We start from the raw sequence: 15,002 nt of genomic DNA, 5'->3' as shown, positions 1-15,002 counted from the left end.
ATAAGCGCATGTGCCGTAAAATAGATTTTCGACGGAATTAAAAAGACATATCTGGTAGAATCGATTAAAAAGACATATCTGCCAAATATGGTTTTTTCACGCAAACATTAGAGGTGAGATCGATTATATGATGGAGACAGATGGAGGAGCAGAAAGTGAGAGATTGTGGCGTGAAGCAATGGTTTATACAAACTTCAAAAATAAAAATCTGTTGAATTTCTTCGGGAGCCTCCCCAAGGGTCACTTCGAGTGGGCTGAGAGCGCGTCACTTGGGATGCTCCCAGCCGCTGTCACGTATCGCGCTTTGGTTGCTCCCTTCGATTTTTTTTATTTTTCTGCACACATTTTTGGCTTTTTAGATGGTTTTTTTATGTTTTTTTCCGCTTTTTGGCTTTCCACCGGACTTTCTTATTGGTCCTTTGTTTTTAAATTGTATAGGTACCAACTCCCTCTTAATAGTATATCTATCTATACTAATAAAGGGGAGTTAGTACGTCTGTTGTTTCACACACGGTTGATTTGGCACGAAAAAATCTCTATTATACGGACCTAATTAATTGCATTTGTAATTAATTGCATGGTCAATTCATTGCATTAATTAGTTGATTTCTAAATTGATTTGGTGTTCGGTTGTCAAATTATTTTTGCATATACTGTTAAGGGGAGTTGGTACATTGTCGTTTCGCATGCAATTGATTTGGCACGAAAAAATCCCTATTTAAACCGACCTAAGTAATTGCATGTATAATTGATTATCTACCTAATTCATGACATTAATGACTTGATTTTCAAATTATTCCGACGCACGGTTTCTAAATTATGTTTTCATTAACTCTTCTTTAATAGTATAGACTACTACCAAAGGTTTGATTTGGATCAAAAAATGCTATTTAAATGAACCTAATTAATTGCACTTAATTATTTGTTTGCCTAATTCATTGCATTATTGACTTATTTTCTAAATTGATTTGGCGCTCGTTCTCCAAATTGTTTTTCGATTAACGACTACGTGTGAAGCAACGAGCGTAGCAATCCCTTTTACTCCCTCCATTTTTGTATACAAGACCACAAACTCAGATTACAGGTAACAATGTAAAATTTAATGCCTGTTTTACAAGTCAACTTTTTTCTTGTTTACTGGGATCATTAATACTTCGCATGCATGCAAAGAAACTGAGTGGAGGAAGTAGCTGACTGTCATTATGACTGCATGCATGCAACTATTAAACAGGTTGTTAGTACGAGAAAATATCATTAACTTTGCTTCGATTACTATTGATGGCCTTGTATAGATGCAAAATGTATATTCCATAGTAGCCTTGTATATAAAAATGGAGGGGGTAATAGACTTGTTGCGAAAAAATCCCTATTTAAATGGATCTAATTAATTACATGTGTAATTAATTGTCTGGCTAATTCATTGAATTAAATGACTTGATTTCAAATTGATTTGGTGCTCGGTTTCAAATTACTTTTGCATTAATGACTTTGTCCGAAATGACAACGTACCAACTCTGTCATCTAGCCTTTGCACCAAAGCCGTCCACTAAATTTCCATCACGACCCTCAAACCTATCCGCCTTACACAATCACTCCCTTCGAGCAGATTCGCCGTCCCCAACCCCCAACACCCAATTCCTAACACCGACTCTCCATGGCGCGACGACCCCTCGTCCTCCTCGCCCTCCTCGCCATGACCCTCGCAGTCGCCTCAGCGGTGCTGGGCGGCCACAGTGAGAGGCTCGGCGAGTGGGGACCTATCCCGAACGTGAAGGATGCGCACATCCAGGAGCTGGGAGGGTGGGCGGTGCAGCATGCGAGCCTGGCTAGGAACGGGCTGTGGTTTCGCCGGGTCACGCATGGCGAGCAGCAGGTGGTCTCCGGCATGAACTACCGCCTCTTCATCGACGCGGAGGATGACTCCGGCAAGAACGCGCCGTACCTCGCCGAGGTCTACGAGCAGTCCTGGACCAAAACCCGCCAGCTCAAATCCTTCAAGCCAGCTGCGAACTAATCTGTCCCTCGCATCTCATGAATATGTAGTTGGCGACCACAACCAATTTCATTATCTCGTCCTTTGAAGCACCAATAAATGAGTAGAATATTACTCCCTCGTTCCATAATATAAGATTGTTTTTCACTCTGAAACATAATATAAGATCATTTTTCAAGTTTAAAAAACAATCTTATATTGTGGGACGAGGGAGTACTCAAGTGTTGTGTGGTTGGATCGTGACGCCTACGGTTCATCCTCACTAGTGACTACTACTACTCCGGATAGTGTATTTGTTACAGCGTATTACTGGCAAATAAAGTTGTGAGTTCTCTAGATTGTTGTGATGGCCCATAATTCACAGTTAATGTGTACTAAAAGAGTTGGGCATGCTTTGCTGCGTGGTTAGTGTTATTGGGTTTTCATGATTTCTTTACTCCCTCTATTACAAAATATTAGATGCATTAGTTTTTTGAAAAGTCAAACCTCTTTAAGTTTAATTAAATTTGTCGAGAAATATATCAATATCGATAATATCAAACCGGTGTCATTCGATTCATCATGAAATAAATTTTCATATTTTTGGCTTTGAACTTGGTCAATGTTAATGAAATTTGTCTTTAAAAAAGACTAATACACCTTATATTTTGAAACCGACATAGTATTTCGTTTGGCGAGTTAGAGAAATGATGGAGTGTGTTTTATTTTTATTTATAATACGGTGTTTTTGGTGGGCCTTTTGCGGTGCGATTCTAGGTTATCTGGTAATCAACACACACTTATGCAGGAAAATTTTCTACATAAATGACAGAGTGTACTATATTTGTGTTACAACATCACATGTTTGCGCTTCTTTTTTCTACTGTGCATGAGGTTGATATGTTTTTATGTGCATGTTGTTGTCGATTGATTTGAAAAAAACTGTTGACCTGATCAAAACGTGAACTAAGTCCAAATTTAATACCTCAATGAAATGGGAGAGCCTCAAAAATTAGGGACTGTAGCAAATTAGAAAAATAGAATGAGAGAACTCATTAAGAAATTATTGACCCGGTCAAAATCGAGTGGTCAAATTTTAAATTGAACACCTCAATTGATTAGGAGGCCTCTAGACTTAAGGAGCATAGTATATTAGATAGACTAGTAGAATGCCCGTGCGTTGCTACGAGCTTTTGAAATGTTTTGTTGAAGTTATATAAACATAATGTTACATGTATAGAAAAGATAGTCAATAACGATTTGATGATAATTGAAATATACTTAACTTAACTTGCAATGTAAGTTGATTACAATATAATTTGATCATGTATTGTACACATAGAGAGCGGTGATCCAATTATCAATCTTTTACGGATTAAGATATGCTTGATGCGTTTAATATATTCTCACACAATACAAAAAAATTGTTATCTTTAGCATACTTTAGCAAGTATAATAACAAATTCTTGATCAACTCATAATCGTCCTGCAAAAGTAATATATCTAGTTAGTACGAATATTTCATGTGTAAGGTCAAAAAATGTGCAACAGAGAATACTCAATACGCAAATCGGATGAACCAATTGTTTACCGTCTCACGAGAGCACAAAATCAAAAGAAAATAGCCAGACACATACCTATAATTTCCTAAATCAATAGTATATCTTGAATATAGTGAAAACAAAAATAAATGCTTGTAAAATATTATGACAATGAAAAAATTGTCTATCCATATTTGTTCGAATACCAACAAAAAATATACATGGCCATCTAGATATATCCGAATTTCAGCCGGGTCATCCAATTTTGAGTGCATCATTGAATTCTCTCGCAAATCTTTGTAATGTCACTAAATACCTCGGTGTTTCAATCTCTAGCGACTATGGTGTATGGATAGGATCCATAATATATACACCATGCATATTTTTGTCGCCGGCGTACCATATTTATCGGCCGATGAATGCATATAGAAGATAAATCTACATTTGATAGCTATTAGAAACCATAAATCATTACAACAATGGACAAGAGACCTTACTTACCAAGTTGCATGACAAGATGTTGTGCTATCAAACAGTGTTGTCAACATCTGAATATTTGGCTTCACGCAGAAATCTCTCCCCTTACAGCCGCCCGTCCATCCGCTCCTGTCCCCGTCGTCTCCTTTCCAAAAACGGCGTCGCCGCATCCTCCTCATGCTTCCATGGCATCGGCCGACCCCTCCTCTTCCCACCATCTCGCCTCCCCACCACTGGTCGAGCTCGTCCCTTATTGTCCCCATAACCGACCATCTCTCGACAGTGTCACCCACAACCTCCTCTCCCCGCCACGGCATCGCCGACCTCCTCCCATGCCGACAACCTCTCGCGCCGCAACATTGGCACCGAGTCCTCGTGCCCACCGATCTGGCATCCTGGCCAATCCAATCCAGCTGGTCTATGCAGAAGGGCTCGCCGCTGACGACGCCCTTGTCGTCTAAATCACGCACAAAGGTGTGACGCCACAAGGAGGGATGGTGCCCATGTCGTCTACATAGGGCACAACGGTGTGACACGTCGAAGAGGAGGGACAACACCCTCGTCGTCCACATGCGGCACATCAGTGTGACGCCGCAAGGAGAGACAACGCCATTGGCGTTTAGATCGGGCACAACAGTGTGGCGCGACGATGAGGGGCGGCGAGAAGGAACAACACCCTTGTCATCTAAATATTGTCGTGTTTGTTTCCCGCCGTAAATCTTCATCTTGTCTTCCTCATCTCATCTCCGCTCATCACTCGACTTGGCTCTACTCCATGTATCTCCGCCATAGCATGTCATTTTTCATCACATCCTAAGTATCCCCATTCCATTGTGCATGTCCTACTTCCTCCTTGAATTTTTTCTTCTTCGCACTAACTTTATTTGCTCCGTTGGGACCATAGATGTCACTTGGCAACAATTAGCAACGCCTTGATGCATCAAAAAATAATAATATACGATACAATGAGACGAGGGTTATACAATACGGTGAGATTTATGGCACCACATTGAAATTCAACGGTGATTGGCGGCTACACACACCCATAGGCTTCACCTTTAAATTTGACAATTGTGCTACACTACCCTCGTCTGTTCAAACTGGTCGGGTCACCCTGCCCAGATGTATGTGTAGATAAGTAGACATTTTGTTCATCAAATAAAATTGTAAATTTAGGGGAATTTACCTTAGCTTAAACCGCAAAGATGAACCCATCCACAATATCGCTAAGCTAATATACCAATTAGAAACATACAAATGTTTTATTGTTAATCAAAGCTAAGGAAAAATGATCATACAATTTGTTGAGATTTTTCTTATGACAATTTGATGTCATGTCACAAGTTTTGATTTGCAAAGCTGCCGTGAGATAATTTGGTTAGGAAAAGGATCACAAATAAAATATTTTGGTGCCATCAAAATTTTCCATTAAATAAAGAATAATAGAATGCTATATAACAAATTGCTGAAGTAGCAAGGAAAACATTAGCTTCACCTTCACATAGAGAAACTTCATTTTACAGTCTTATCTCTAGATGGATACTAAACTAATCCTGGATCATAGGGACAAAAATATAAAGCCTGACAAGGGCAAAAAGCGAGAAGACATCCTACAATCTTACCTACAGATATCGACACACTTCAGGTGTTGCCTCTTTGCTAAAAGTATAGTTAGACATTTTAGAATGACCGACGTCTTTTAGCTCGTAGAATGACAGTAACTATTCCGATTGATGAGTAGGATATTTCCTGGCATCCCACTATGGCCAAGTACAAATTGAAGATAATATCTACATTGAAATAAAGTCTTCATTAAAACACTAAAAACTCAATTGCACATAGCTGCTGACTTGAAAGAATTATTCGATGGGAAGGTAATATATGTACAATAATTCTGAACCCTAATGCATGAAGAGTTAAAAAGATGTCTCTATGGAAAATTAGAAACATATACTTTGATGATCCATTTGCCAGTGCCATCCAATCAGGGCCTCATTCGCTAAACCATTTGTTGTTAATATCATTCACATAATTTTCTGTTCACCATCCAAAGCAGCAAAAATAGCTACAGTACATACGGATGATATTAGGTACAATAACCATGCGTGGTTCAACACCACAAATATTAGGTCAATAACCATATCCTACTTCCTCCTTGAATTTTGTCTTCTTCGCATTAACTTTATTTGCTCCGTTGGGACCGTAGATGTCACTTGGCAACAATTAGCAACGCCTTGATGCATAAAAAAAATCAAAATATACGATACAATGAGACGAGGGTTATACAATACGGTGAGATTTATGGCACTACACTGAAATTCAACGGTGATTGGCGGCTACACACACCCATAGGCTTCACCTTTAGATTTGACAATTGTGCTACACTACCCTCGTCAGTTCAAACTGGTCGGGTCACCCTGCCCAGATGTATGTGTAGATAAGTAGACATTTCGTTCATTGAATAAAATTGTAAATCTAGGGGAATTTACCTTAGCTTAAACCGCAAGGATGAACCCATCCACAATATCGCTAAGCTAATATACCAATTAGAAACATACAAATGTTTTATTGTTAATCAAAGCTAAGGAAAAATGATCATACAATTTGTTGAGATTTTTCTTATGACAATTTGATGTCATGTCACAAGTTTTGATTTGCAGAGCTATCGTGAGATAATTTGGTTAGGAAAAGGATCACAAATAAAATATTTTGGTGCCATCAAAATTTTCCAATAAATAAAGAATAATAGAATGCTATATAACAAATTGTTGAAGTAACAAGGAAAACATTAGCTTCACCTTCACATAGAGAAACTTCATTTTACAGTCTTATCTCTAGATGGCTACGAAACTAATCCTGGATCATAGGGACAAAAATATGAAGCCTGCCAAGGGCAAAAAGTGAGAAGACATCCTACAACCTTACCTACAGATATCGACACACTTCAGGTGTTGCCGCTTTGCTAAAAGTATAGTTAGACATTTTAGAATGACCGACGTCTTTTAGCTCGTAGAATGACAATAACTATTCCGATTGATGAGTAGGATATTTCCTAGAGCACATACTTTCACGTTGACATGCATCAAAGGAAAGAAAATGATCAACATTTGATCTGGAAAATGCCTATTAATTAAGGATGAGAGGGTAAGAAAGCATCAGACTAATATGGTGCAGATATTGATTGGCTTACTATGGTACATGTAACATTGAAATTGCCATGAAGAAGCTAATATTCTATGGCACAAATTAGATCTCAGATACAATACAAATTGAGGAGTCTGCTTTGAAATTAATTGGCATAACCTCGAGCAAATATCTCTTCAAAGCCAAATGGTAAGCACATACAGTAGCTAGTAGCAATCAGACCGGCAGCAAATATAACAAACAAAAATAGCAGCAGTACCAGAACCACTTACCTGTGCACGCAGGTGGAGCTTATTACATGATGAAGCTTAGACTATTACTGCCCGAGCATGACGCGTCAATCTGAGGTAGCAGACCCAAGTAATAAAAAGTTTTTAACCGTATTGCATCATTAAAAACGCAGTAGGAAACGTTCCAATTCTTGCAATCTAGCATACGGCCAGAGAAACGTGTGCGGTTGGACAAAACGACATAAGACGGAAGATGGGAATGAAATGTTGCAATTTTTTTAGGTAGTAGAGATAGAGATATGAAGTCAATTGACAAATCCACCATCACCTGTGTGTAATTGCTGCTGCTGCCGATGTCATTCCGTCATCACCCTAGGAGACGGATGTCCGGTTGGTGCACCTTTGGTAAAGTATCAATCTGATGTCTAGAACAAGAACTGCAAATTTCATAATCTCCGTCAATAAGCTCTTGCATAGTTGCAGTTTCTTTCAGAATGAGAACCTCTGCAGACAACACAATAGTGTCATGTACCTGCATCCTGATATGTCTGAAATTCACGCAATAAAGAATGTTGAACAATCAAAAGATTGTTGTGTGTACTTGTTTGAATATGAGAAAATAAGTACAAATTTAAATTATGAAAAGCAAGGCAGCAGACCTCTTTAGAGGAAGGCTACTATTTATTTCTTAACTGAGATACTAAAACTCGAGCAGAAGACACTCTGTAGTTATAAATAGTTATTCCGAATATTCAAAACCAACCAGAAACAGTAGGACTTGGCACTTGTTCAGCTCTCCATTTCATATGAGAGAACAAGTGCCAGTAGAACACTTCAAAAACCAACCAGGAATAGTAGGACTTGGTTATAACTTGATGGATTATTATAATGGATTGCAAAGCACATTTTAATTGACCATTTCACACATATGCATTTTTATGTACAACAAAATCAGCACCTAGAAAGAACGGCATTCATGAAGAGTGTCGACGCCATCTTTATCATTGATTTGTTCTGTTCTCCTTCGGTATTGCTGCAGCTACAGATGAATATGAACGCACACACTCCATTGTTGGAGTGAGGCCGGGTGGGGTGGGCTTACGATCTGCGCGACGACGAAGGCGAAGCAGAGCCAGAGCCCCGGGCGCTCCTGGAAGCACCAGCGGCGCGACCGGGTGACGAAGATGAGGGCCTGGCTGATGATGCTCACTTGAAGGTAGAGGGCAGACATCATCGCATCCTTGTTGCCCCTTAGCGAACGCACGTGGAACTTCTCCTGCAATTTGGAAATAAACAGGAACATTCAGCATATATTGTCTGTAAAGCAGCACGAGCCACGCCCATAAAATGTCTAGTTTGGAGGGATTAGACATGGCATGGATTGAAACAACACTTACGCTGAAGAAGTCAGTGCTGGTCATGGCGAAGAAGAACACCACGGCCTTCACAGCAAGGTAGGCGCCATAAATGATGCCGGTGATGAAGATCTCCGGCAGCTTCCAACTATCTGGATGTGGGGATGGCTTCACTCTGTCCTTGGAGATGGTCATGATTATGCGTGAGTTGAGTAAATCAATCAAACAAATGAGCAATGGACAGTAACATGTTTGGTCGGCTAAAAAAACATGTTCGTTTGGCATAATGGATTTGTGACCCACCGTCGTTGAGAATGGCAATGAGCAGGATCATAAACGGCGAGAAATCGAACTTCCAAATCAGTGCGATCAGGATAAACTCCAGCTGCAGTTCAGTTGGACGGCAGAAAACGAATTAAATCAAGTCCAATGTATACCTACCTATCAGTATAGGAATGGTTAATAAGTTCAGAACTATACGGATACTTATGGACACCGGGTAAATCTAGTACATTAACAACATAGAAAAGTTCTCCTTCGGCCACTCCTCTTGGAAATATGTGATGTTGTTTCCTGCAACACAGAATTATCAAGTTGAGTCACAACATGCGGTCGCAGAATTACGACTAATTGGGTGGCCACCACACCGTCTCACATCACCAGAATTACCATCGTCTTGGTCTTCAGTCTACTTCCCAAAACGCTTCCAAATCCTACTCCTAGAGGATGCAGGAAACAGGTTGTCAATCTCATATCATCATCGGCCAACAACTTTGCTCCCTCCCTTTCCTGATTCTGGTAATTCTGCAACAAAGGAAAGCATAGCACTAAACCATCAAAGACAAAGTTACAACACTGTTTTTAACACACCAGGATTGCTCAACAGAAGAAGTGGATCAAAACTCAACACAAGCTGCTTGTCTCAGCGGACAAGGAGAACCCAACGACATTGAGCGAACAAGCCAAGATCACGACGATGTCCGACAGCGTGGGCCCGACGGCGGGGGCGGTATCGCGCTGCCATCGATGGAGCAGCCGCCCTGCCGCTGCACCCGGAGCCCACCTCGCCCACCGCGCGCCGCACCACCACCACTACCTCTTCTCCATCAAGCAACTCAACACACTGGGTGCCGCCGCCGTACTGGCCTTCTCGACCACCGTGCCGCTCTCGGAGATCGCCTTTGGCGTCCTGCTCCTCCCCTACCTCCTCCTCCTGGCCACGCCCGCCTTCCCGTAGCGCCCCAGGAAGCCCAACCCGTCGCGCTTGTCTTTCGCGGCCTCGCACGCCTCCTCTCGCCGCGCACACCGTGGGTGGGTTCCTCGTCGGCACCGTGCTCCCAGCGTTGTACATCCTCGACGGCCTCACCACCGCGTTCCCGTGGCGGTTCTCGCTCCCCGTCAGGGCCGCCGTACCGGTCATGTACAATGCGAGCAGGATGTTCGCGGCAGGGAGTGGCTCCGGCAGGAGATGGAGGGGGCGACTGCGGTGATGGGAAGGGAAGGGGGAGGGGGAGACTGCGGTGATGGGAAGGAAAGGGAGCGGAGCGGCAGGAGGGTGGGTTGGTCGAGGAGTTCCCCGACGGCGGCGGTGGCGTAGGAAACCCTAGAGGGCAGGAGTTGTCGCTCGTATGTGCGGGCGATAGGTTTAGGTTTTTTTTCGCTGGTTAACCTTCGTAGGTCTTTTTTTGTTGGTTAACCTTCGTAGGTCTCTTTTCGATCGTAGGTGCATGGGTGCGGGTTGGGGCCTCAGCACGAGGTTTTTCCGGTTTGTGGTGGCTAAGTCTGAGGTGAGAGGAGGTACCAAAAAAACCATGGGAGATGGGACTAAAAAAAACCTGGAAGCGAGACTACCAACTGCTCCATTAGGAGTAGAAATAGATTCCCTGCGTCCATTGATTGGTTTTGTGGGGAGAGGGATGATTTCACTGCTAACTCACGCGCACCGTTTCGCTTAGGGCGGTGATGATTGTCTTACCTGTGAAGATTCTGGAACGCAGAAGTTGTGCCAAAACCCCGTGAGGATTTTGCTTTTGGAGGCTTGTCACTCCTCACTTTGGTGTTGACAAATGGCGCATTGCATGTTCATCACTTGTTGCAACCTACGAATTTTTCTTTTTTTCTTTTCATAGATTCGTTCTTTTCAAAATGATTTATCTTTTCAACCATGCTTCAACTCTCAGGTTCGTTTTCACCGTTGCATTTCTCCCATCGACATCTTTGGAACTAAATCTCATGATAATGTGTTCCTTGTGTAAGCACAGGCCGTGCTACCGACAAAAAACAAGGTTGTGTTTCTTTGGCCGTGTTTTTTTCCTTCTTTTGAAAAGAACAAATGTGCTTCTCATGAAAGCACATATTGTACTTCTCAAATAAAAGTGTTGCTTCCCGATTTTTGTTTTTATGAAAACCTAGGAAAAATCAAGAAAAACCAAAAAATAAACCCCCCCCCCTTCCCCCTCCTCAAAAAACCAAGTAAAGTCCAAAATACATGCAGAAATAGAAGAACAAAATCCCGGGTATATGCCTAGAGAGCAACATGTGGCAGCGGCTGGACGCACAACTTGACATGCTCTCAAGCAAAAGAAGTAACCTTTGGAGCCCTTCAAAAGGTAACCTCATTAGTTGTTTCCCATCTTGGCTCTCCTTTTTTTTGAGGGGTCACCACCACACTTCATTTAACTCTCAATAATATTTGGTACAAATAAAACATTAGGAGTGGTAGATAACCAAATATGCCGTCCAGCGGCAAGAGAGGCCGAAGCGTTAGCCAGATCATGGGCTTCGAAATTTGATTCCCTTCCTTCATGCACAACTTCAGGTTTGCCGAACATCAGCATCCTATTCAAGATATCCCTGACAATAGTGGCAGAAGTACCCATAAACTCTCCCTGTAAATGATTCACGGTGGCTGCACAGCCCGTTGCTACTTTAATCCTCTAGATGTGAAGATCAGCAGCTAAAGAGAATGCTTCACAGCAAGCATGAGCTTCTAAAACTTCTGGATCTGTGAGGCCATCAAACACTGTAACGGAAGCACCCAAATAGTTCCCTTGGTCATCGCGGCATAAGCCGCACTTGCTCCTTTGTCATTGTTTCTGGACAGTGCCGCGTCCACGTTGATTTTTGCTACACCCACTTCACTCTTTAGCCAATGTTTAGCAGCTACGTTGCCTGATTTCCCTTGCTGTTTCTTCTCCTTACCAGGTAGTAAATCAATGTCAGCAAGGAACCTCTGAATAAAAGCAAAAGTGGTCAGTGGGCTTTGAAATATTTCCTCATGTTTCGCCTTTCGTCTCGCCCACCAAATAGCCCACAAGGTAACTAGGATCTTTGCTAATTCCTTCTCAGATAAGGAATTCTGCATCATTGATAGCCACAACCTTGCGTCATGAAATGTACAGGCGATCATGTGTTCAACCAGCTCATTATCAATCAATGCCCAAACACACTTTGACAACTGACAGTCAATTAGTGCGTGACGCCAAGAATCTGATTCAGCATTGCACAGGAAGCAAGCTTCCGTCTCAGAGATATGGCGATGTTTAAGAAGCTCACCCATCGGAACAGAATTTTTTGCTAGCCTCCATGCAAATTTTTTTACCTTTCCCGGTACCTTGGCCTTCCAGAGTTTCTACCACTGAATTTGAGTTGCACGAGTATCCGACGTACTCTCTCGTTGCTCTATCCAGTCCTCCCTTCTTCTCTTCGTATCCCATATCCTGTTTAACATTGTGGTTGATATGTTAACACTTATGATAGGAAGGGCTAAGGAGAATGGTCAAGTAGGTGGCTTGGTACCTCATCTTGTTGATGGAGGTGTGTCCATTTTTCAGTACGCTGATAATACAATCATCTTTATGGAGCATGACTTGGCCAAGGCGAGAAATATGAAGCTGGTGTTATGCCTTTTCGAACAATTGACCGGGCTAAAGATTAACTTTCACAAGAGTGAGTTGTTCTGTTTTGGTAGAGCCAAGGATGAACAAGAGGCTTATAGGCAATTGTTTGGGTGTGATTTGGGGGCGTTACCTTTTTCTTACCTAGGTATACCAATCCATCACCGTAAGCTGACAAACAGAGAATGGAAGTGCATCGAAGACCGATTTGAAAAGAATCTGAGTTGCTGGAAGGGCAAGCTCATGTCATACGAAGGCCGACTAATTTTGATAAATTCGTTACTCACGAGTATGCCTATGTTTCTCTTGTCGTTCTTTGAAGTCCCAGTTGGAGTCAGGAAAAGACTGGACTTTTATCGATCGCGTTTCTTTTGGCAGGGTGATGAACTAAAAAGCAAAAACTAGCTAGCTAAATGGGATATCATCTGTAGACCGAAAGACCAAGGGGGTCTTGGTATTGAGAATCTTGAAGTTAAGAACATATGCCTTCTTAGTAAGTGGTTGTGGAAGCTATCCCATGAGACTGGTGCCACGTGGGCGCAAATACTTCGTAGCAAGTACCTTCAGACCAAAACTTTGTCACAAGTGACAGTTAGGCCGATCGACTCGCCTTTCTGGAAAGGACTGATGAAAGTCAAACAATCCTTGTTTAATAGGACAAAGTTTATTATTGGCAACGGTACTAGTACACGGTTCTGGGAGGATACTTGGCTCGAAGAGACACCCTTGGCCATTCAATATCCGTCTTTATATCGTATTGTTCAACGTCGTGAGGTGTTCGTTGCAACGGTATTTCAATCTATCCCCTTAATATCCAGTTTAGACGGTCGCTAGCGGGCAATCGATGGGAAGAATGGCTCCATCTAGTTAGGCGACTAATGGAGGTTCAGCTTTCCCAACAACCCGATGAATTACGCTGGAAGCTCACTAGGTCTGGAGTATTCACAGTTAAATCAATGTATATTGATGTTATCAATTCGAGCTTCATTCCTACCTCCAAGCATGTTTGGGCTGTCAAAATTCCTTCGAAAATAAAAGTGTTTATGTGGTTTGTCCATAAATAAGTAATTTTAACCAAGGACAACCTGACAAAGCGTAATTGGACAGGATCTACTAGGTGTAGTTTCTGTGATCGGGATGAGACAATTAAGCACCTTTTTCTTGATTTTTTTCGATCAAAGGGGAGCACCCCCCGGCTCCATTTTCATAGAAAATGAAACCCAACACGCATACAGGTCTTCTAGCAACGACACCAGGTTTCAAAAAGTGACAAGGTATTGGCAACAACTGCCACTAGCAAAGATATTCTACTCCCTACTAGTAGTCTACTGGAGTATCAAAAGATAAAAGATATGATAAAACTAGATCTCATCTAGAACTGGGAAATTCAGCTCATTGGGAAGAAGACCACATGAATTTCTTCCGCCAGCCTTGGGTTCTCCTTTACTTGCTCCAGGGTAGCACGCCCTCCATGTGACAGCCCGTGCATGTTTTTGGACCAGGAAAGTTGTTCCGCGGCTTCACAGCATCTCAGTCTGGTTCCAGTTCCAGCGGTGATCTCAGCTTTCTCAACATGTGGTCTCTGAAGAGTTTCATCGCCCCTTCCTGCAGCTCCTTGTGCAGTTTCATCCAGTCCCCCAAGTATGAACTTGTCTTCTGCCAGACCAGTTTGACAGAAATCCATTTAGTTCTATTAAACACAATGGAGTTTCTAGTATTCCACAGACCCCAAAGGACAGCAGAAGAAACTACATTCAGATGGGCAAATCTCTTCTCACAGAGCCAGCAAGCAGCTAACTCACCGAAAGAACGGAAAGTTTTATCAAAAATAATCTCTACCTCTTTCCACATTAATCTAGCAACTACACAGTCAAAAAACAGATGATGAACTGATTCTATTTCCTTACAGTGAACACACTCCAGAGGTTTGGGTATGCCTCTTTTTCTTAGGTTATCACAGGTCATAATTTTATTATGTGAAAACAACCAAAGAAAACCCTGCACCCTGGGTGGTATTTTCAATCTCCACACCACAGGCGTGTAAATAGGTTGCACCCCTCTAAAGTTAATAATAGCATACAAAGACTTAGAGGAATAGATGCCTTTAGATTCATATTGCCAAATCAAATTATCTTCCTGGTCAGTAAAAGTAATCGATTTGGCAACGGATTCTAGATCAAACCATTGTTGCATTAACACCTCATCAAAATTCCTTCTAAAGGAAATCTTTAAAATATCTCCATCCCAGGTATCTGCAATGGTTTTGTTTTTATCATTAACTATACAATACAAATCCCAGAACTGGGTGGCAAGTGGAGAGTTACCGAACCAAATATCCTTCCAAAACCAAACAGATCTACCATTCCCAACAGACCATTTGTATCCCA

General features: G+C 41.9%; 2 protein-coding genes and 1 pseudogene across 2 annotated transcripts; 2 read left to right on the top strand and 1 right to left on the bottom strand.

Moving 5' to 3' along the window:
- The first annotated feature begins 1,558 nt into the window (after positions 1 to 1,558).
- Positions 1,559 to 2,398, top strand: LOC119289126 (cysteine proteinase inhibitor 8-like). Its single transcript, XM_037568536.1, has one exon. It carries the CDS (start codon positions 1,655 to 1,657, stop codon positions 2,012 to 2,014), a length of 360 nt encoding a protein of 119 aa, XP_037424433.1. The 5' UTR covers positions 1,559 to 1,654; the 3' UTR covers positions 2,015 to 2,398.
- A 3,558-nt stretch (positions 2,399 to 5,956) lies between these two features.
- On the bottom strand, positions 5,957 to 8,937 carry LOC119286742 (plasma membrane ATPase-like). The gene is made up of 3 exons (XM_037566186.1): positions 8,762 to 8,937; positions 8,467 to 8,640; positions 5,957 to 7,868 (listed from the first exon to the last, which is right to left on the bottom strand). Exons 1-3 carry the CDS (start codon positions 8,912 to 8,914, stop codon positions 7,854 to 7,856), a joined length of 342 nt encoding a protein of 113 aa, XP_037422083.1. The 5' UTR covers positions 8,915 to 8,937; the 3' UTR covers positions 5,957 to 7,853.
- A 508-nt stretch (positions 8,938 to 9,445) lies between these two features.
- On the top strand, positions 9,446 to 10,370 carry LOC119283650 (annotated as a pseudogene).
- Positions 10,371 to 15,002: the final 4,632 nt, after the last annotated feature.

This window comes from Triticum dicoccoides, chromosome 4A (genome assembly GCF_002162155.2).
Source record: "Triticum dicoccoides isolate Atlit2015 ecotype Zavitan chromosome 4A, WEW_v2.0, whole genome shotgun sequence".
Classification (NCBI taxonomy): Eukaryota; Viridiplantae; Streptophyta; class Magnoliopsida; order Poales; family Poaceae; genus Triticum; species Triticum dicoccoides.
Note: the sequence above shows the minus strand (reverse complement) of the source record. Positions and strands in the feature narration are given on the sequence as shown.

Excerpts from the sequence above, each read along its gene's own strand:
- LOC119286742 (XM_037566186.1), bottom strand. The coding sequence starts at position 8,914 with ATGACCATCTCCAAGGACAGAGTGAAGCCATCCCCACATCCAGATAGT. Across the intron at positions 8,641-8,761 it reads CCAGCACTGACTTCTTCAGC|GAGAAGTTCCACGTGCGTTC; the intron begins GTAAGTGTTGTT and ends TCCAAATTGCAG.
- LOC119289126 (XM_037568536.1), top strand. The coding sequence starts at position 1,655 with ATGGCGCGACGACCCCTCGTCCTCCTCGCCCTCCTCGCCATGACCCTC.